The sequence below is a fragment of the Calliphora vicina genome, chromosome 3 (assembly GCF_958450345.1).
Source record: "Calliphora vicina chromosome 3, idCalVici1.1, whole genome shotgun sequence".
Classification (NCBI taxonomy): domain Eukaryota; kingdom Metazoa; phylum Arthropoda; class Insecta; order Diptera; family Calliphoridae; genus Calliphora; species Calliphora vicina.
The window spans coordinates 18434090-18456703 of record NC_088782.1 but is presented as its reverse complement, the minus strand read 5'-3'; the positions used below and the strand labels follow the sequence as shown (position 1 = coordinate 18456703).

At 30.1% G+C, this 22614-nt stretch overlaps 1 protein-coding gene across 1 annotated transcript in view; it reads left to right on the top strand.

The window, feature by feature from the left end:
• Positions 1-22614, top strand: part of Dscam4 (Down syndrome cell adhesion molecule 4) — a 165630-nt gene that overhangs the window by 125052 nt on the left and 17964 nt on the right. Inside the window, exons 14-19 of the mRNA XM_065505556.1 lie at positions 2990-3132; positions 6349-6510; positions 7821-7965; positions 8030-8466; positions 8705-8858; positions 17897-18014. Of these exons, the coding sequence (XP_065361628.1) occupies positions 2990-3132; positions 6349-6510; positions 7821-7965; positions 8030-8466; positions 8705-8858; positions 17897-18014 (1159 nt within the window). The remainder of the gene's footprint in view (positions 1-2989; positions 3133-6348; positions 6511-7820; positions 7966-8029; positions 8467-8704; positions 8859-17896; positions 18015-22614) is intronic.

Below are 22614 nucleotides of genomic sequence, written 5' to 3'. Positions count from 1 at the left end.
CATAAATAATTGTCTTATAATAACACTGTGCACGAAATTGAAACTTTTTTCCAGTCAAAAGTGGCACCCATCGGCTTAAACTAATTCGGGTACGCGGAATTCAGTGGTGTTAACCGTTTTTTAGGTTAGCTAGTATTTTCGAGATATACCGTTATTTCGAAAATTACGCGAATATATTCGCGTAACTCAAAACCCGAAATTCAGCAATAAAAAGAAAGGCTTAACATTTTTTAATTTTCGCTGTCGTTTTAGAAATAAAAATTTTTGCAAAAAAAAAAAACTTTTTTTAGAAAAATTTCGAAATGTTTGGTTTTTAAAATGGCAGTAAAAATTAGCTAAAAATATACGCTCTTAATTTTATTTACACATATAGAAAACGACGCTACAAATAAAACAAGCCCTAAATGATTAAAATCTGTCCACAACTTTTAATTTTATTCGCAAAAGATAAAACAAATATTCCGTAATACTTTATCAAAATACATAACTCGTAATAATTAGCTACATCGTGCTAAAGGGTCCCATCTATTATCAACTGCTGAAATCTGGCCAGACCATCACAGGGAACCTGTACCGAATGCAACAGGTTCGTTTGAATCGAGCATTTTCTAACAAACGCCCAGAATATGAAGCCAGACATAAAAACGTAATATTCCATCGTAACAGCGGTCGGCCACATGTTGCAATACCTTTTAAAACGTATTTAGAATGAAGTGGTTGGGAAGTTTTGCCTCACCCGCCTTATAGTCCAGACCTTGCTCCGTCCGACTACTATTTGTTTCAATCGATGCAGAACGCTCACTCTGGGAAACGCTTCACTTTAGAACAGAGTATCCGAAATAGACTTGATTTGGTCTTAGCCTCAAAAGATGACAGTTCTTTTGTAGCGGAATCTATATGTTGCCAGCAAGATGGTACTAGTTTATAGCTATCAATGGCCAACACTTTGAATAAATTTATGTATATTGTACAAATGTTTCAAAATTAAAGCTAAAAAGTTTAAAAAAATCACGCATTTTCACTCAATGTTTTTTTATACACGTTTAAAATTCGCAGAAATACAGGAACACTTTATAATGTACACGAATTCACTTGAAAAACACAGCACTCAGTGGATGTTTGTTCGAAAAGCGTCTCTGATAAACTCACTAACGACTGCAACCTATGCTACTATTTATAACACTGTCATCTGCATTCTAGATTGCTCTTTAACTGTCTAGAGCATTGGTAGGCGTTCATATTGTTGAGATTACGAACATTTTCGTGAATTTACACGTAAACAACCCGAAAGTAAATAAAACACACAGCAAGAGCGTAAAAAATACAAATAAATCATTTAGTTGCAAACAATAGAGCGTAAAAATACAAATATTTCATTCTGTTGCTTGATGTTGTTGCGGATTTTTTATTTTTAACCCATACATGCACACAAATACCATTTCTCTTTTTGAGCTTCCCTGGTCTAGAGCTTTCTAATACATACGCCATCTGTGGTGTACTTTCTACAATGTTCTTCAACTGAATATTCGAATTCGAATTTACGGTCGCAGCAAACAGCGTTGCCAACTTACGATCAATGGTCAACTGAAAGCTTTTATTCAATGTTAATAATGCCCACAGATATGTTACAGTTTGCTATTACAGCACTGTTATTTGAAAGCATTAGGCTACTTTTAAATCAGCCGTTAAAATCGTTATATTTGAATTTCGTAACAATATAGTTTCGTTTCATTTAAAGTTTTAAGAAATTAATCCATCTTTCAAATTCTTTACAGTTTGGACCATAACTGATTCAAGGCCCCATCGAAGGTAAACACTACGTATTGATAGTGGGTATGCAAGATTCGGTACAGCCGAATATATTAATTTTACTTGTTTTTTTTATTAAATTTATGACAAAAAAACTATCTGATTTATTGCTACATATTGAAATTAGAGCAAACTAATTAAAGGAATAATAATTTAATTTGTTTAATAAATGATTTAAAAAGTCGATTATGCAAAGGAGAATTAATGATAATCAAACACTTTGAATTATTTCAAAATATATGTTAAAAATGTTCTATATTAAAGACACCTATCAATATGATTACTCTGTAGCAACTCTGTATTGCTCTTGTGGATTTTTAGATTGCATACTAAACGGTTTTCGAAATTTTATCAAAATCGTAGAATATAAAGGATCTTCCAATAACAACTTCCTAGCTTTGGCAGTTGATAGCGGCCATATTGTTGAATTAGTATCTGTCGAATTGGCTTCCAATTATTCAGTTTGTGTTGCCAAATCTTCGTGGACGGATATAGCGTTCAACAACACATGCAAATGATAACATTTTTTCATCTAAACGGGTGTTATGCTGGGGCAAAGTTCCCCTAATTTTTATCAAAAATCATCTTCAGCAATGAGGCCCATTTCTGGATCAATGAGGACGTCAACAAACAAAATTGTCGCATTTGGGACCATACCAATACACATGACATCCAGGAGCAATCAATGGTTGGTGTGGATTTTGAGAAAGACCGTCAACGCCGACCGCTAGAGGACGATGATTACCTTCTTCTTTTGGCCTGAATTGGATGATATGGACACCAACGTTAAGTAGTTTCAACAGAAAATACTATACGAGCGATTTGAGAGCATGGTCATGGATCAGCGGCCTTCAAGGCCAACATAACCCATGCCATCGGTCAAATTCTACCTGATTTATGAGCAGAATCATGAGAAATTGGACATTTCGGATGCGCGCCACACTGCAAAGCCTCAGCGGACTTTTGCACGATGTTGTATTTCATATTTCAAACTAATAAATTCGATAATATCTTACACACACCTTTTTTTATTTAAATTTAATGATAGGAATCGCTTAAAGAAATACCTTTTATATTAAATATTAAAAATCTAATATTTCTTATTATATTAAAGCTATTTTTAGAATATAATAATTGAATTTTAATATATATTTCTTGTTTCTTTTCTTTTTCTTTGTAGAGTATCACATAGTGCCAAGGTTAACATTTATGGTTTACCACATATACGTGAAATGCCTAAAATAACTGGTATATCGGGTCATGATTTAATTGTCAAGTGTCCAGTAGCCGGCTATCCAATTGATAAAATACACTGGGAAAGAGGTAAGAACATAAATAAATCAAATTGCTTAAAAACAAGTAAGAAACCTATATTCGGCAGTATCAAATCTTATATACCCTCCAGCAAATTATATTTTAAAATAAAAATCTTAAATATTTTTAGGTAAATAAAATTAAAATTTTTTTTTTTCAAAATTTTTTAAAAATAAATATAATAATAATTATTCTAAAAAATAATTTTTAATATATTTTATAGAAAAATTTTTTTTTTTAATTAAAAAAAACTTGTTTAAAATTTATTATTGAAAAAAATTTTATGTCACAAACATTTTTTTTTTTTTATAAATATAAATTCGGGGAAAAAATATTTGTTTCTGATTTTGATACATTGTAGGTCCGACTTACTTTGACCTTATATACGCCATTGCAAAGGACTTTGAAATATCTATCATTAGATATTCAAATTGTTTATATTAATGTACTAACACATTCAGATATAGATAAAATAAAGGTCAAAAATCGAGGTTGTCCTGATTTTTCCTAATATCTCAGCTATTTGTGGGTCGATTGTCTCGATTTTAAATATCAACCGATATATTGATGTATGAATCATGTATGTAATTTATTTGGGGGCTACGGAAAGTTGATTTCAACCCTATTTGGGGGTAGTGCACTAAATGTTGATTGAAGTCAGCACTATCACTCACTAAAATTGCCAAAAATTTAGTTTGCACAATTTTTTATCATGCTTATTTCTTAACTAGCGCTAAAAAAAATAGTGATAGTGATAATTTTTTAACTATCACTAAACGAAGATTTAGTGCAAAAATCTGCACTACAAATAATTAGTGCAAAATTTTAACCTGCAATCAAAAAAAAGCTGCGTTAAACATACTATCACTAAATTTTCAAAAATGAGTAGTCACGAAACTGTTGAATCCAAATTCGAAAAATAAAAATTTTAAATATTTTTTGTTATTTTTAATGAAATATTAGTCTTAAGTTTTAAATTAGTGTACAGAAATAAACATAAATCATTTTGAACTTAAAAATTTAGTGCACAATTTGAAGTTGCACTCAAATTAGTGCATACAAAAAAGTTGCAATATACTGATGATTGCATTTTTTTAAAAATCAACTAAATTAATTTTGAGTGCAAAATTGTTTAACTCATTATCACTAATGTACTAAATATGAACAAAATGATTGCACTAATTTTGCACTATCACTAAGAATTAGTGCAAACTGCAAAATTTCAAGTCTTGATAAAAAGTCTTATTTTGTAGCAGAGTATTAATAATTTAGACCACAGAGCGTATGCTTGTTATTCATTGAATTAAATATCACTCATACGACTAAAAATAAAGTGTGTGTTTACTAGGGTATTCAATTAATCGGGTTTCTGGTTTAATCGGTTAGACGAGCAAATAATTAATCGAGGTTTAGATTTATTAGATTTATGTTAATAATCGGTTAATTTAAAGTTATTCGATTAACCGAATAATTTCTATTTTAATTTTAAATTGAATTTTGTGTACAAAAACATAAAAAACGGCAAATAAGATATTTGAGATAATTTTTGTATACATATCGCTAAATTATTTTTTTGTGAGAGTGTTTTTTTTTCGTAAACATCAAAATTAAAATTTATGTTTTCTCGAAATTACACACAATTTGAAACAAATATTTGTTTAAAACAGACAAAAATTTCACTGATTCAGGTTTTCTGGAATTTCTTAGTTTTACTGATTCAGTAAAAAGTTTGTCTGTTTTAAATAATATTTTTAAACAAAATTGGTATAGTACCAATAAAAAAATTTGTTAAAAAGAAAAATAAGAAAAAATTACAAATAAAAAAAGAAAATAGAAAGGAAAAGAAAAACATTTAACAATGCTATTATCTGTTTATCAGACAATTCATATATTTTTGTATGCCTTTGATAAAACCAAAACTACTTATATATAAAATATTTTTAACCAAATGAGAATTATATCCACACATGATTAAAACACACATGCAAACGAAATTACCCAATGTGACTAATTTGCACATGATAACAACAAACAACCTTATTTACTTGCTTGTGTTGTTGTTTTATCCCAAATGTTGTATTAAAATAAAATTCAAACAAAAACATTAATAGAATCTATAAAAATATTTATAGAAAATAAAATAAGTTTCAGACAAGTGATTGTTTGAAAATATTTTAGCAATAATTCTTTCTGTGTTAGAAAGATATTAACATCTACTATTTATATTTCTGAAATCGCATGATTTGTTGAAAATTTATTTAAGAAATAGTAAAATGTCATAAAACATTCAAAGACGTTTTTCTCAAAACGACTTTCTTTGAATTATGACATTGTTGCAAATGACTGATATGTGTATTTTTTAGGGTTTTAGTGAGATCTTCTGAAATAATCTTTTTAAAAAAAGAATATAATTTAAATGTTTTCCATTTAAACGATTTTTTTCTTTAGATTTAATAAAATTTTCTTGGAGAAAAAAACTCTCGCTGATTGTATATGTTGGAGAAATCAAAAGCATGATAAAGAATATTCAATATCTCAGTTCTTTTTTTAGTTTTTTTCTAAGCATATAAAATCCTTAATTATACCATTAGAGTCCCTTTTTGCATTGTTTTAGATTTTGAATATTTTTAATAGTTTCGTTTAGTTCTGATAAAACACTCATTTAAAAAAAAGTTTCGTCCATGTAAATGCAAACAAAGTTTCAAATACATGTTAATTAAATATGTCAGTTATTCTACATACTCACTAATCATCTCTATGGGATGTTCAAAAAATATCTAATTTTAATTAGAAATTTGTATTTGAATTGAAAGGAAAAAATAAATACAAAAAAATATGTTAAAGTGCAAAAAAAAGGAATTTCGGTTAATCGACACAAATTAATCGGTTTATTTGATATTTGAAAATCGGCAATTTTAAATTATTCGAACAGTTAATTTAATCGGTTAACCGATTAACGCTTAATCGATTGAATACCCTAATGTTTACTAAAATTATGGGACATTTTGGAATTTTCTCAAAATTATTCAAATCTCTTTTAACTATTAAAAATAAACCTTTTAACTATAAAATATGTCTGCTAGCCATAACTCGCGTTCTTATTTCTCATAAATTCCAATCAAAATATTTTCTAAAAACAATATACTCTACATACTTTTGTTTTAAAATTAAAACAAGTAACACAAAAAAAAACATCTTTTTTCTTCATTTTATTGTTTAATTTAGATGGCCAAACTTTGCCCATAAATCGTCGACAACGAGCTTACAACAATGGCACTTTAATCATAGAACAATTGCAGAGATTAGAGGATGCCGGCACTTATACGTGTATGGCACAGAATAAACAAAAACAGACTTCAAGACGCAATGTGGAAATACAAGTACTGGGTAAGTGTTGTTAAGCTATTGTTCTTTTCAATTTTTTCATTATTTGTTACAATCGATGCTGCTGCCGTTTTAAGTGTTTTTATTATTTTAAGCTTTAAAAATAAATAAATATGTTAAAAAGAAATATTTTGTGTTAGGCAGTAAAGTTTGTAATGAATTATGATAAAGAAATTATTTATGCTTACAAATTGCCAATTAATTTGGTTTTGAGATAAGTTTTTTCTACGAATTTATACAACTTTAAATTGATTGCTTACTAATAACTTAACTTAGCTGCAATATGCTACCACTTTTATCACAACTCCCTCTTTAATGGTCAATGACTTGTTGGGAACAAAAAAAAAAAAAAACAACTTGTGTAAATAGTTTGCATCTACACAATCAAAACCTCATCAGCAGCCAGAACAAAAGTAATTTCTCCAACTAATGAGTATAAACACCACCATAGTAATCATCATCATCATTACTATTGGCATCGTTTCCTTCATCATTCAGAATCACACAATCATCATCATTATCATCATGATTAAAGTCATTATCTTCACCATGAGCATTATTGTTGAATGCTGTTTGCAATTTTTATTGTTACAACAATTGCAATCTGATACCAAACTAAAGCAAATATTCATCTTCTTCGTATTGTTGGTTATTTGAACTGTTTTGAAAATAGGGTGGGCAATTCTTGAGCGATTTGGGAATGTGAAAATATCAAGGACTAATAAAATCATTTAAAGAAAATTTCGAAATTAATTTCAATGGTTGTAAAATGAAATACCTCTTAGTAGCTTAAGATGATAAGATCACTGTTTTATGACACATTTTTACAAAATGATTAAGAAAAATTTCATCAAAATTATGTCCCAGCAAAGCTCTGGAGGACATACTCATTTCAATTCAAATCTTGAATTTTGGGAAATTTGATAAGAAAAACCTCAACTCTAGTAATGACCAAAATCCAAGGATCTCATCTCAAAGACATTCAAATAGTTATACACTTTATGGAACTATTAGCAATTAATTCATTAGAAAACAAACATTTTTTAATCGTTTTAGACAATTTTTAAATTATTAACAGAAATTTAAATTTCCCCTTAATATTTTATATCTTAGGGCACACCCTACTTGCAACATTGGCTGCTGCAAGTAGCATACCATGATTATAATGAGTTTTCAGTGGTTTCCACTAAACTACCACTTATTTGTACAATGATACTTTTCCATTCAACCGTTTGCCCCACAAAACACTAATGACTCACGTTTTGTATGGTTTGTTTTTTTCTTCATTCATTTTCAATTACAATTCCTTGCAGTGCCACCAAAAATCATGCCCATACAAGCCATGACTAATATGCTGAGAGAGGGCATGCGAGCAGCCATATCATGTCAGATATTAGAAGGAGATTTACCGGTCAGTTTTAGGTGGGAACGTAATGGTAAACCATTAATTGGTACAGGGTAAGTATTAAAAAATAAAGAATTACAAAACTAAATAAAATCTTTTAACAAATGTCCTTTTAAGCAATGAGGTCATACGACGCTTGGATGAATACTCTGCCAGTTTAGTTATCGAACATATCACTTCGGAGCACTCGGGCAATTACACTTGCATTGCCCAGAATGTAGCCGGCACCGAACGTTTCATGGTGCCTTTGTCAGTTAATGTGCCACCCAAATGGATATTGGAGCCCAAAGATGCCAGCGCTCAGGCTAGCGATGATGTTTTCCTCCACTGCCAATCGTCGGGTTACCCGAAGCCCACAATAACCTGGAAAAAAGCCATAGGCCCTACGCCCGGCGAATACAAAGATTTTATCTACGAACCCACCGTACAATTGTTTGCCAATGGCACCATACACTTTAAGAAAATCAGCAAAGAGTCTCAGGGTCATTTTCTGTGCGAAGCCAAGAATAATATTGGATCGGGTGTGAGTAAGGTCATATTTTTAAAAGTTAATGGTGAGTATTTATTTGCAATTAAAGTAAAGTTAAGAATTTTAACATAAAACCCATATTCACAATACTAGCAGTAATTTTTGAAACTTCCTTCCCTCTCTCTTTATCACTTTAATCACATTATATTTTGTCCTTCCACTTTTAATAGAGAAATAAAAACCTTGCTAGAATTGTGAATACAATACATTCATATTAATAATTTTATTTAATTAAACATTAATTCTTGTTTTTCCATTTAAAGTTCCCGCTCACTTTCAAACGAAATCGAAACAAATCTCTGTTGCTAAGGGCAAACAAGTTCACATACAGTGCAACGTTCAAGGTGACAATCCAATTGATATTCAATGGAAACTGCAAGCAACACAGCAGACTATAGATGAATCTATGGATACAAGGTGAGTTTATTTTTTGGTTATATTTTTATTTAGCATAGATTCAAGTGTTCATATGTACATACACACAAAGAAAAAATATAGTTTTATACATGTAAATATTTTATTGTAACTATTTCAAAATTTGTACAAGTTTTTGAACTACAGTGGGGAGCTCAAATGAGTACATGTTTCTATTTTGTGCACTTCTTATGGAATAAAAATAAAACTAATAAAGCAAATCCAAAATTTTTCTGTCATTTACCGAGAAGAAGTAATTTTTCAATAGGACGTCAAAAATCGTCAAAAATGGGTCAAAAATCGTAAAGAATGGTGTTCCTAGAAACATTTCTTATTAATGCAGTTATCAGCTCAATGTCTTGAGTTCAATCCTATTGAGAATTTTTAGTGAATCGTGAATTGGCGGTTGAAACAATACCGATTAACTCCTACCAATTTGTACGAGCTTTAACAGCGGATTGAGCACGAGAGAGAGAGTATTCCAAAAAAAGTTAATGAAAAGTTTATAGAAAATATGCTAATGCGTGTAAAATTTTATTTACGTAATAAAGGATTTTGAAATTTTTTTAAAAAATGCAATTTTTCCCTAAAGTTATTGTGGGGTGCAAAATTGAGTACATGCGAGTTATTTTAGGTTTGTCTGATTTTTTATTTAGAACTGGATGTTTTTTGTTTTGAATTGTAATTCATTTTGTTACATATTAAACATAAAATAAATGACAGAAAAAATTTTTGAATTTGCTTTACTAGTTTTATTTTTATTCCATAAGAAGTGCACAAAATAGAAACATGTACTCATTTGAGCTCCCCACTGCATATTATGGTCACTGTAATTATTTATATGACTAAGGGAACATTATGGTAATGTTGCTATTTACATGATTGTAGAAATCATATATGTATATGATTGCAGTAAATAATTATTTGTTTGCGATAACCATTTTTATGATGAAGGATTCACCATATTATATTGTTCTCGGCTTATGGATATAATCTAAGAACAAAATATTTTGATATAATGATTCATCATGAACACGATTACCCTATACATATATTTATTTACCACAATCATATATATGATTGCGACAATAATGTGATCCTTAATTTTACCATATTATTTTTAACGCAATCATATAAATAACTACTGTGACTATAATATTATTAAAAACTTGTAGAAATTTTGAAATGGTAAAGGAAACATGTACAACTATATTTATTCTCTGGGTGTACTTGTTTTATGTGTAAATGACAGTAATGTCAATAGCTTAGAATGCAAACAAGCTAAGTCAACTTTTTATGAAAATTTGAATTTAAACAAAAACATAGAACAACTAAAAATACTCTGTTATTCTTCTTACACTTCTAGCCCCATTTTCTCAATGTCTGGTTATTGTTTTTCGTAACGATATAATTCCAATTAACATTTTTTTTGTATGAGAACTGTCAGTTTATAGTCACGATAAAAAATAACGAGAGATTGACAAAATGGGGGTAAGTGTTTGACTCTAAAAATGTGGGATTTACAATAGCTACTGTACCTTTTAATCGCGTTCTTGGTTTTAAATAACTTATATGTCAAAGGGTACGTATTAGGGTACCCTTTGAAATGACATATTGAGGATGACATTTATAATGATTACATTGAAATAGATGAAGGCCATGATCTTAAAATATATGTATATAAGTGATGTTATTAACCGAATGATAAACACAAATATTGCAAACTAACGTTTTGTTGCAAGAAAGCATGGAGGTCGTCTTATAGATGATTTTGAACATCTTGAACATCTCTGTCTAACATGGTAATAAACTTTTTGCGTATTTGTAAATGCGTCAATCATGCACTGCCTGACTTCAAATTAGCCACGTTCACTGACACTGATATCAAACTTTGGACAGATTCCCTTTATTGTGTAATTCCCCAAGACCACTTTATTAAGGAAAGATTCGGCAACGTTGATAGAGCTTGATGTATAATACAATTTGTTATAAATAATTTAGAAATAGTGAATAATTAATTTACTAAAGAATTAGTTACTCAATTTAAAACCCGAATTAATGAACGACATAAAAAAGATCAAATATATTGTATTTGAATTCAGGATCATGTCCAACTAGCTAAAACGGTAACTAAAGGGTTTGCTAGTCAATTGTTTAGTAGATTGTTCGTTAGTTAATCTGATCAGAATATTTCTGTTGAAAATTTAATGATGGAATTTGTTTTCGAATGTTTTTTAACATTATCAATACTTGTATTGCTAACTTTAACGTTATTTTTAGTTTTTCTTTAACAATAAAATATTAAAAAACCGACATCAAAACTTCATTCTTTACTTTTTTAAAAAAAAATTTAATTATTCGAATAATTCGATTAATTTCGAACAAGTTAAAATCTCTTATTCGAATTATTCGTTTTATTCGAACAAGAGAAGAATCGAATAAATCGAATACCCTAGTACATATCTGTAATTTGTTCTCACTTATAGGGCCCATACACAACACCATCATGATTGTGCAATCAAGATTGTGCCAGCTTATTGATCGTGTATGAGCTTGTGGTGTGATTGTACCAGCTGTTGGTGCTTTATCAAAAATAGTTTCATATTTTTTTGATTGAACCATTATGATTGAATCGTGTGTTGTAAAATTAGATCATAAAATTTAAATCGTCAAGTCATAAACATCAAAAAATAAAATAAAATAAATATGAAAAAATATTTTGGGGAGAATTTTTCGAAGTTTATAAAACAATGCCTTGCCTATGAATTAAAAAACCAATGCTACAATAAAATGGTAGAACAATTGAAAGAGGTGGGCCAAGAGCAAGAATGGTAAAAAAAATCAACGTTTTTCGAATACTGCAGGAACAGATGATGTTTTGGAGTCTTCGTTGTGGTATTACGATAAACTTAATTTTTGGAAGATCAGGAATGTTCCAGAGAAGAAAAATGTACCATCTTCTTTTAGAAGTTTAGTGTGTCCTAGTTCTCCTTTGTTTTCTAACCATTTCTTTTTTTGATAATTTTTCGTTTTTGTTTATCATTATTCATTACAAACTTTTCCACACAATTTTTGGTAAAAAATTAATTTTGTACCAGCATGCTGGAGCAATGTGTGATCAATAATGATGGTGTTGTGTATGGGCCCTATTAGTTATTGAACATTATAGTAAAAGCAACAAACTTTTTTCGCTTCGAAAATTTCGAATTTTGTGCCAACAATTTGAAAAACGTGCCGCTGAAGCACACTTATTGCTCAGCAAAGCTTATGGTGAATGTGCTACATCGATATTAACGTGTGAGAGATGGTTTGTTCGGTTCAGAAGTGGTGATTTTGACACGCAAGACAAAGATCGCTCAGGCCAGCCAAAAAAGTCTGAAGACCAAGAATTTGAGGCATTGCACAATGACGACTGTTGTAAAACTCAACAATAGCTTGTAAAATCATTGGGAGCTGCTCAAGGAATATTTTTAGGTAAACAAAATTTAAAAAAAAAAAATTTGAAATTTTTTTCTTTTATTTTTTCTCCAAATTAAATATTTTTTTTTAATTAATTAGTGAAAAATTTACCGATTTTGACCCATTGTAGGTCCAAATTTCTATAGCCTTATACACATCGTTGCAATTTACTTTGAAATATCTGTCATTAGATATCCATATTGTCTATATTAATGACTTAATAATCCAGATATAAGTAGATCAAAAATATGCCAAAAATCGAGGTTGTCCCGGTTTTTTCCATATATCTCAACCATTTGTGGGCCGATTTTCAACAAAAAATTGGACGTGGCTATTCGACTACGCTATCTATAACTATGCAGAATATATACAAATACGTTATGAAAAATGGGGAAATTGCAAACAGAATAACAAATATGTGCTCGTTTAAAAAACTAGTTAAAAAACACGAGAAAAACACACGTAAAGTTTTAAACATATTTGACTAATTATTTAATATGAATTTAAGTTATTATGTATGAGCATTAAACAAAACATAATTTTAAATAAATTTTTAAGATTTCTTATTCCATTGAATTAATTTTTGGACATTAAAACCGAAAATCGATGCCAGTTACCTTGCTTTTTCGAAAAATGGAGTAAAAAAACTTTTTTTCAGGTTATTTTTAACATTAACTATTATATAACGTTAATTTACCCGTTTTTCTTTTTTAAGAATCTATGAAGTTACCTTGTTTTTTAAAAACAATAAATTTTCATGAAGTATATGATTTATCATATTGCACCATCTTGATGAAACCACATATGGTCCACATGAAAATCATGCATTCAATATCATCATGAAGTTATCAATTATTGTACATGACGCCGAAATGATTTTCCTGGACTTTCACAAACACTATCACTCACTTCTTCGATACAGACATTTTAACAGCTTGTTTTTGAGCGATTTCGCTCACTTTTTCAATTACTGTCTTCACAGTTGACGATGTTAACTCAAAAATTCAAACATTTTTTGTGCGAAATTTTCGAAATTTTATTATTGAACAATATTTTGAAATATTGTAATTTTACTAATCCTAAATTGAGGTACTTTTCGTAACATCTACATTCTAAATTTCTTTAGCAAATACATGCATTACTACACTAAATGCTCATAAACTAAACTCAATTCAATACTTCAACTTTAGTTGTTAAAATTTCATATCAAACACAAAATTCGTACATGAAATTCTTGTCATTCTTTTTTTTGTGTCAAATCTACTTAATTGAGTTCCATTTGTGTGTCCATTGTTTTGCTATTTTCAATAGATTCTTTTTATTCATTTGCTCTTTTTTTTGCAATCAATTAAAAATTGTTTCCATGCAGATGACACAAGTAATCAAATTGTCCTTGTTTTTTAGTTTTGTGTCTTATCTCCCTTACCTAGTCAATACAATTGTTATTGTTCTGCTTGAGAAAAACAAAGAGAAAGAGAGATAAAAACAAAAAAGACAATCAAACAAAACAAAAAATAATCATTTCATATGTATGGATGTATCTATGTATGTCTGTTCATATAATAGGATGGTACAAAAAGTCACACAGTGGGAAATTTAAAAAAAAAATGGAAATAAATCTTCAACTTTGAAACGGGCACTCCGATAATAAAATTGCACAAGTTTTTATTTTGAATTTCGATTTTAAACTGCAAAGAAGACCGGAATCTCAAGGCCACAAACTGGGTATTAATATTTTATATACCGGAGGTACGCCACTTTGGGGAATAGATGGGACCACTCTTTTTTTGTTTTCCTGTTTATTAGGGACCTACCTAAGGCTCATAAGAACATTCTTATAATTGAGTCGTCTTACACATGAATATTAACGTACATATGGATGTAAGTACGTGAGTGCATGCGTGTGCATGTTTGCCAATTTGATTGTGTGCTTAAGTGTGTAGGGGAAATATTACAGAAAAGTGAAAAAAAGCAAAGAACAAAAATAAAACCTTGACACGAGATTTCATGTTGCTCCTTTTGTTATGTAAACAATGTCAGAAATTAAAACAGACAGACGGAGGGACGGACGAAAAATATGAAAATATTTATATAAATTTACATACTCGTACATACATACATATTGTAAAAAGATGAATGCGCAATTTTTAGGCAATATATAAAAATTCTTTCTTTAATATAATAAAAAAAGCAAATGTGCGTAAAATTATGAAATGCAGTATCAGTATTAAAAAGAATTTATCAAAAAGTTATACGGGAATACAAAAGAAATGATGAACAAATGTTTAAAGTTTTCAAACGTTGAAGATCCCAGCAAAAACTTTACTTACCTAGTAAGCCAGCAAGTATAATTGGAGCAAAGCGATAACTACTTATTATTTGACTGAAACACTACTTACCGTTGTTCGAGATTTTTAAAAAATTCAGGGGTCAAGCTTACAAATGTACTTACAATCAGTTGAGAAATAAGTAGTAAATTCACAACAAGAATATGTAGCTAAAAAAAAAACACAAAACATATTGCCTTGTGTGGGAATCGAACAGTCACATTATTTGCTTGTGTTTGATAGTCAAGCTGCTAACTCACTGCTCCATGTACGAGTTTTTTTATTGGAAGTTAACAATAGTTTTAACATCAACATATAAATGAATATGATATGAACAAAAAAAAATAATGGCTTTGACAGGTGGCGAACCACTAACCTCCCGTTTTCCAGTCAAACACACTAGATAGCTGTGCTAAATGCAAAAGTTCATTACCAGCCTGTATAAAAATAAGTACTTATTCTAGTAAATAAAATAATGTGCTGGGTAACCACCACTCCTTACAAAAGAATGCATGAAATAACTAGTTGTCATTACAAAAATTCACAAAATTTTTGCTGGGATGTCTCAACTCAGCCAATTAGTTACCAGACAATCGTCAGTATTTTATGAATATTAAAGATTACTTTCTTTTTTATTGACCTAAACAATATTTGCGATCGGATCCAAAACAGAAAATTGGTATTGTCAATTCCAAAACTTAAACATAAAAACTGATACGTATACGTAATATTTTTCATTGAAAAAACTGTTATAGGCAAAATTTTTTATATTCTATCTGATACGCAATCTTTTCTAAAGAAAAAACTGTTATACAGACAATTTTCTATAGTAACAAGACTGTTATACAGAAAATACTTTAGCTTTTCATGAAATTCAACCAAAGAATAAACAGGATTATCACGCAATTGCGCCTTTGCATCACTCAAATGGGTGCAACTTCCTTGTCATTAGTGTTAGATTTGCACTTCTTTTTAATGTGATCATTCGTATGGAATCATTGTGTGTCTATGGGAGTATGTAAATTGTTTTTATTAAATAAAATACTGAAAATTGTTTAATAGTGTAAAATGATTCGGGGAAGTACCGTCATACTTTAGAATATAAAATAAAAGGGTTGGACAAAAACCCCGTGCCTTTTTGAATGATACACAGTTTTTTGCATAAAAAATTGTTTAATTGTTCAACATAGTCTCCGTTGAGCATAGATCTTTGTTCAACGATTCTCCAATTTTTTTTATCCCTTCCCAAAAATAAGATTTGTCGTAGTCATCAAAATATGTATTTTTCATTGTTGAAGTCAAATCTCTTTCTTCAAGGTTGGAAACAAGAAATAGTCACTCCATGCTAAATCTGGAGAATAGGGCGGAAGAGAGAGCATTTCGACTAATGCATTGATTTTTACCATGAAAACAGCACATGTGTGTACCCTTTGGGTACCCGAATGTGAGCAAACGCGCCAGCTATCTTGCGGAAAGCTTTCTCATATCAAAAGTGAGCATTCAAAGTTGAAACCACTGAGCCATGTAGAATGCCTATAACTTCCACAATCTTTCGCACTTTCAATATTTTTTTCGAAAAATTTTTTTTTTACTAAACTTTGGTGAAATGTTTGCGTGTATCACTTAAAATTGTGTAATTTTTTTAAATTTTTTATCTTTTATTTTGAAACATTTGTACAATATAAATTTATTCAAAGTATTGCCCATTGTTAGTTATGACCTTTTTTCATCATTCTGGCTACATATGGACTCCGACCCAAAAGAACTGCTCATATTTTAAGGCCAAGAACGAATCAAGCTAATATCGGATACTTTCTTCCAAAGTGAAGCGTATCCCAGAAAGATAATTCTGCATCGATTGAAACAAATAGTTTTCGGTCGGGGCAAGGTCTGGACTATAAGGCGGGTGAGGCAAAACTTCCCAAGCACTTCATTCTAAATAGTTTTTAACAGATATTGCACAATGGTCATGATTGAATATTACGGTTTCATGTCTGGCCGTATATTCGGGGCGTTTTTCGCAAATGCTCGCTTCAAACGAATCAGTTGCATTCGGTACGGGTTCCTTATGATGGTCTGGTCAGATTTCAGCAGCTCATAATAGATAGGACCCTTTTGCTCCCACCAAATACAGAGCATTTTCTTAGCGTCATGGATATTTGGCTTTGGTGTCGATTCTGCTGGTTGACCGGACTTTACATATGATCTCTTACGCTTCAGATTATCGTAATGGATCCATTTTTCATCGCAAGTAATGATTCGGACATGCAAAATCGTTGTCTTCCGTGTCAAAATCACTACATCTGAACCCAACAAACCATCTCTCGTTGAAACTTATGGAAAACATTCAATCAAAATTCGATATTTTCGAAGATAAAATTTTTTTTTTATTTTTCTTTTTATAAACTTTCCGAAATTCTGATTTATTTTGAATAAAATCAACTAAAATTCCCTTAAAATAGTTATAAAATAGCAAAGTGCAGGTACAGAGAAATTAAGATTTTATTGCATCACATTATTATTTATCGACGTAAAGCAATCATGTACCTTTTTAAAGCAAACTGCATGTTTTACATGATTTTAATAGAGTTCGAGAACTCTTTTCACAATGATAAAAAAGTACATACACTAACTCTAATATATGTATGTATGTATATGTACTTTTATAATTCAATTTCATTTTAATTTAATCAATGCATTGATTGCAATGTCAAGATTTCTTCTTCTTTTTTTGTGGACATTTGATAAATTTTTCCTGAGTGTTGCAGAGACAAAAATGACAATACAAATATTTAATTTCTTTACATTTTACACACATGTTCGCATGTACATATGTATTTCCAGAGTTACTACGAACATCTATGTTTGTTTGTAGGTAGAAAGTATTTATGAAATTCATGTTCTTATTCCACTCGACAGATACGTGTACAAATGTGCCTGTATTATGTTGTAAGTACGAGTATTTGCAAAATGCATAAGAACTTTGCTATTTTTGTATGCATATTCTTATGCTTTGGTACAAGTACCTTTTTGCATTTTTTTTGTGTACATGTCCACGTACATAAACGTATGTATGTACAGTACATTCAGACGTGTACACGAATACAAAAAGGTATTACAAATACACATGTAAACATTAATAACAAAAGCATGTGTAATTCTTTTAGAAAAAAAAAAACTAAAATAAAAATACTGGTAATACTAAAAAAAATACTTTATTCTTGTTTCCCATTTTTTGTTTTGTTTCCTTTACAGATACACAATACGTGATCAGATACTTGATGATGGCATGGTATCTGAATTAGGCATTACACATACATATCGTCAGGATACTGGCATTTATATTTGCCATGCTACAAATACATTTGGAGAGGTGAGTTTTATTTTTTCTCTTTTTCTCGTTTTGTTTGTGATCATAGATATAACACAAAACAGTTAAAAAGGACATGCAGCTGAAATATGTGAAATATGTTTATAAATTTTATTTTTTGGTTTTTCTAAAACTTTGAAATTTATTCTAATGCTAAAATTTATGATACCTGTAATTTATTGTGGCTTAATTTTTGGTTAATCGAGCTGTGATTGAAATTTAAATAACAAAATATTCTTATTTTTTCAATGCATAAATGTTTTTGAATTGCAGTAAACATTACGTATGAGTGATATGTAATTGTGTAGTAAATGAAAAATCATCAAGACGTATGATTATTTTTGATTTCTTATATAATTACATATCACTCATACGTATTGTATGAGATTCATAATAATTTATTTAACAAGTAAGAACATTATATTCGGCTGTGCCGAATCTTTATGCCCAATATGTGACAATAAAATATTTGTCTGATATAGGGGTTATATGGGGGGTAGAATCAATTATGGATTGATCATCACAAAAGTTGGTAGAAAGATTTAGATTCATATAAAACTTGTTTATGTCCCATTTCATCTCGATATTATTTATTATAAGACAATTATGAATTTTGAAGTAATTTTCTGAGGGGGACCTTGTATGGGGACTAGGGACAAATGTTTTCCGATTTTCGCCATACTCTACATTATAATTTCAAAGTACTTTGTATTAATTTCTGCAAAATTATATCAAGATTGCCGCATAATCAACATATTTATGAGTGCTCAAACAGTATTCCGGAGGTGACATTTGTATGGGGGCTAGGTGAAATCATGGCCCGATATTGCCCATTTTCAATGCCAAACAAACCTTATCAAAAGGGAGTATTTGGAATAAATTTCAGTCAGCTAGCTCCTTTTGTTTGAACCCTTTTGTGTTTTCAACAGACAGACAGAAGGAGAGATAAAACTAAATCGTCTTAGAATCTTATCAGGACTCCAGAATATATATGGGGGATTTCATGTCAAGTGAACCAACATTTGAAATTGATGTCTTGCGATTCTATAAGATAGTAATGTGACACAATATTTCAACAAGATCCATTCATGAGGGGGTCAAAATTTGACATTTTGGTCAAACAAGTGCTTTTTCTCATCCATGTAACTTATTACCTTATGTTCTTAGCAAAATGTGTCCCAAATAGTTTAGATAGCTATTTTTAAATATTTCGAAAAAAGGGAAACATTTTTGACATTTATTTTTTTTAAATCAAAAACTTTTTTGACTTTTTTTTTAAATGGGCCGTTTCTCTCAATAGAAAGCTTAGGTCTTTTCCTTGAAGACATTTTAGGTCGCTTAGTGGGATGCGAGTTAGTTATTTATCCATTTGAAGAAGACAATGATCGCACAGGGCAGCCAAAAAAGTTTGAAGACCAAGAATGTTGTCAAACTCAACAAGACCTTGCAAAATCATTGGGAGCTACTCATACAGCAATTTTAAAAGCAGGGAAATTGGGTACACTACGAATTGAAGCCGATAGACCTTGAAAGACGAGTTTGTATGTCTGAAATGCTGCTTGAACGCCATAAAAGAAAATAATTTTTGCACCGAATTTACTTACGATGAAAAATGGACCCATTACGATAAACCAAAGCATAAAGCTAGCCACACACGGAATGATTTGTTCGCCTGATTGTGATAAAAAAAAATTTAAAAATTACTTGTGATTTTGTTCGCGCACAGCCCCATTAACAAGTAACAAGACCCCAAAGCCAAATATCCATGATGCTAAGATAATTCTCTGTATATGGTGGTAACAAAAAAAATGCCTAGAATATGCAGTCAGGCATAAAACGGTAATATTCCATACCCGTTAATATTTACAATCAAGCAGGTACGGATCCTGGTCAAACATTTGGGTAATAAAATAAAATATATTTTCCATTTTTTTTTCTTTTTGTGTATAAAAACTTTTCGGGTTTTTTTGTAGTGGATTTCCTTTTTTCACCCTCCTGGATCCGCGCCTGGAATGAAGTGGTTGGAAAGTTTCGTTTCACATGCTTTATAGTTCAGACCTTGATCCGTCCTAATACTATTTGTTTTGATCGATGCAGAACGCTCTCTATGGGATACGCTTCACTATGGAACAGAGTATCCGAAATTGGCTTGGTTCGTTCTTGGCCTCAAAAGATGGGCAGATCTTTTGGTACTTAATCCATATGATGCCAGAAAGATAGTTAATAGCCAATACTTTGAGTAAATTTATATTGTACAAATGTTTCAAAATAAAAGCTACAAATTTGAAAAAGCTACAAAATGAATTCTTAAATAGAACAAATTATTCAACTATTGTCAGGCATTTTGATAATTCTTTTTAAATTTTGGAAAACGAATTTATTTAAATGTTAATCATGCTGAATGCTCCAAAAGTTATTGCCATTTTTTACCATCATCGAGTTTTAGAAATGTAATTCAAATGATAAAAAAAGTGTTTTTAAAGCTTCATGTAAGAAGAATAGAATATCCTCTCCCTACTGATCCTATAATTATTGGGGCACGTGGATTGAGAAAGTGAAATTTTGAAACATTTGTAAAGTGATAAATTTACTAAAATCCAAATTTAATCCTATAATAACCAAATTTTAATTTATGAGCTCAATATTTTATTTATTTGTTTAATAAAACATTAAAATCAAAGAGCATATTTTTTATATTTTCATAAGCATATCTTTCGGTTTTAAGTGCATATTTTATGCACTTTAGTAATAATCGAAATGATTTCAAATTTTGTATTTAGTTATAGAATTGCTCAATGATAATTTTTGTGTAAAAAAATTTATTAACTTACAACAATTATTCAAAAAAATGCCAATCAAAAGTGGTATACTCTACATTCTTAAATTTTTCATTATTCTGCAGATATTTCAACAATTCACAATTCACAATTATTTTCCAATCTGTATAGGACAGTGATTTTTTTGTGAGATATTTTATTTAAATGATTTTTTTTTCAACTTATTTCAAGTCATTAAGTTTTGTCCTTGTAAATATGTATTTAAGTGCAAATGTGTGTGAGAGAAACAATTGTTTTAGAAGTATTTACATTCATTCAGCTCAATTTACTGTAAAGATTGTAGATTGTTAAAATTTATAAGTCATAGACTGAAAAGAGAAAGATGGGATAAAATTTAATAAAATTTTAAATATTTAAAGACATATGGGTTAAGAGAATATACATATGTATGTTCCTCTACAGCTTAAGTTTTTCTTTAAATCCTTACCATCTAGCTGTTCTCTATGACATTAATATTGAACATTTATAAAATTACATATTTATGTCATACAGTTTTTTTTTATTTGTTTTGTGTTTGAATATTCATAGAGTCATATAAATATATGCATAGATTGGGATATGTAGAACTGAATAAATATGCTGGTGTTTATCTTGCATAAATTTTAGTATCAGATACTTACATATTAGGTTGGCACTTACATATTTTGGACTTTTTCAATATTTGTTGGCACCAAAACTTAGGGTTTGAGCAAACTCGGATAAAGTTTTGAAGTAGCACTAAACGGAAGTTAGTCTTTCAATATGGATTTCCGAACATTGATAGTTGATAGCGGGGATATTTGTATGAGGGCTAGAAGAAATCATGCATCGATATTGCCCACTTTCAATGCCAACCTTATCAACAGACAGTATTTGTAACAAATTTCAGCCAGCAAGCTTTGGTTTTCAACAGACAGACAGACGGAGAGACACAACTAGATCGTCTTAGAATCTTATCAGGACTCCAGAATATATATGGGGCATTTCATGTCAAATGAACCAACATTTGAAATTGATGTCTTGCGATTCTATTAGATAGTAATGTAGACACAATTTTTCAAAAAGATCGGTCATGAACACGCGGGGATGTTAGTTAGAGGGGATCAAAAATCAGAAAAAGTCACTGTTTTGTGTGGACTTTGTGCTGGCGGCCGATGATTATCAACTTCTTTTGGCCTAAATTGGATGATATGGACACCAACGACATGTGGTTTCATTAGGACGGCGCACAGTGGCACAGAATCAAATTTTTTTTGGAAATAAATTGGAAATAAATCTAACCGGCTGTTCCGCTTGGGATAAAATTTGATGTGGGCGTAGACAAGGAGTATTCGAGTTTAAGTTATTAAAATGGACCCCACAAATGCTCCAGGTACGGCGGTATGGGGGCTCAAAGTAGGGTACTTTCGACATGTAGCATTTTTAAACACGTGCCATTTTTTTGTTTTTCATCTGATTTCAAAGATATATATTTTTGAAAAGCGCTTGGCCAGCTCTTGATAAAACATGTTTGCATGTAATATTTATCTATTACAATTTCCGAGTTATATGTATTTTAAAAATTTAATTTTAAAATTTTGCCATTCCTTGGTCAGCTTTTTTAAAAATATAGGTCGTACTTTTGGACCAAATGGATTCGATTCTTTTTCTTAGTTAGACAACTAAATTATCAATAATATACAAAAGATTTCAGAGCAATATCAATTAAAGATCCAAAAATAAACGAGTTTCAATTTAGAAATTAAAAAATAGTAGATGTTTGCTGTTTTTTGGGCGAAATGGAGACT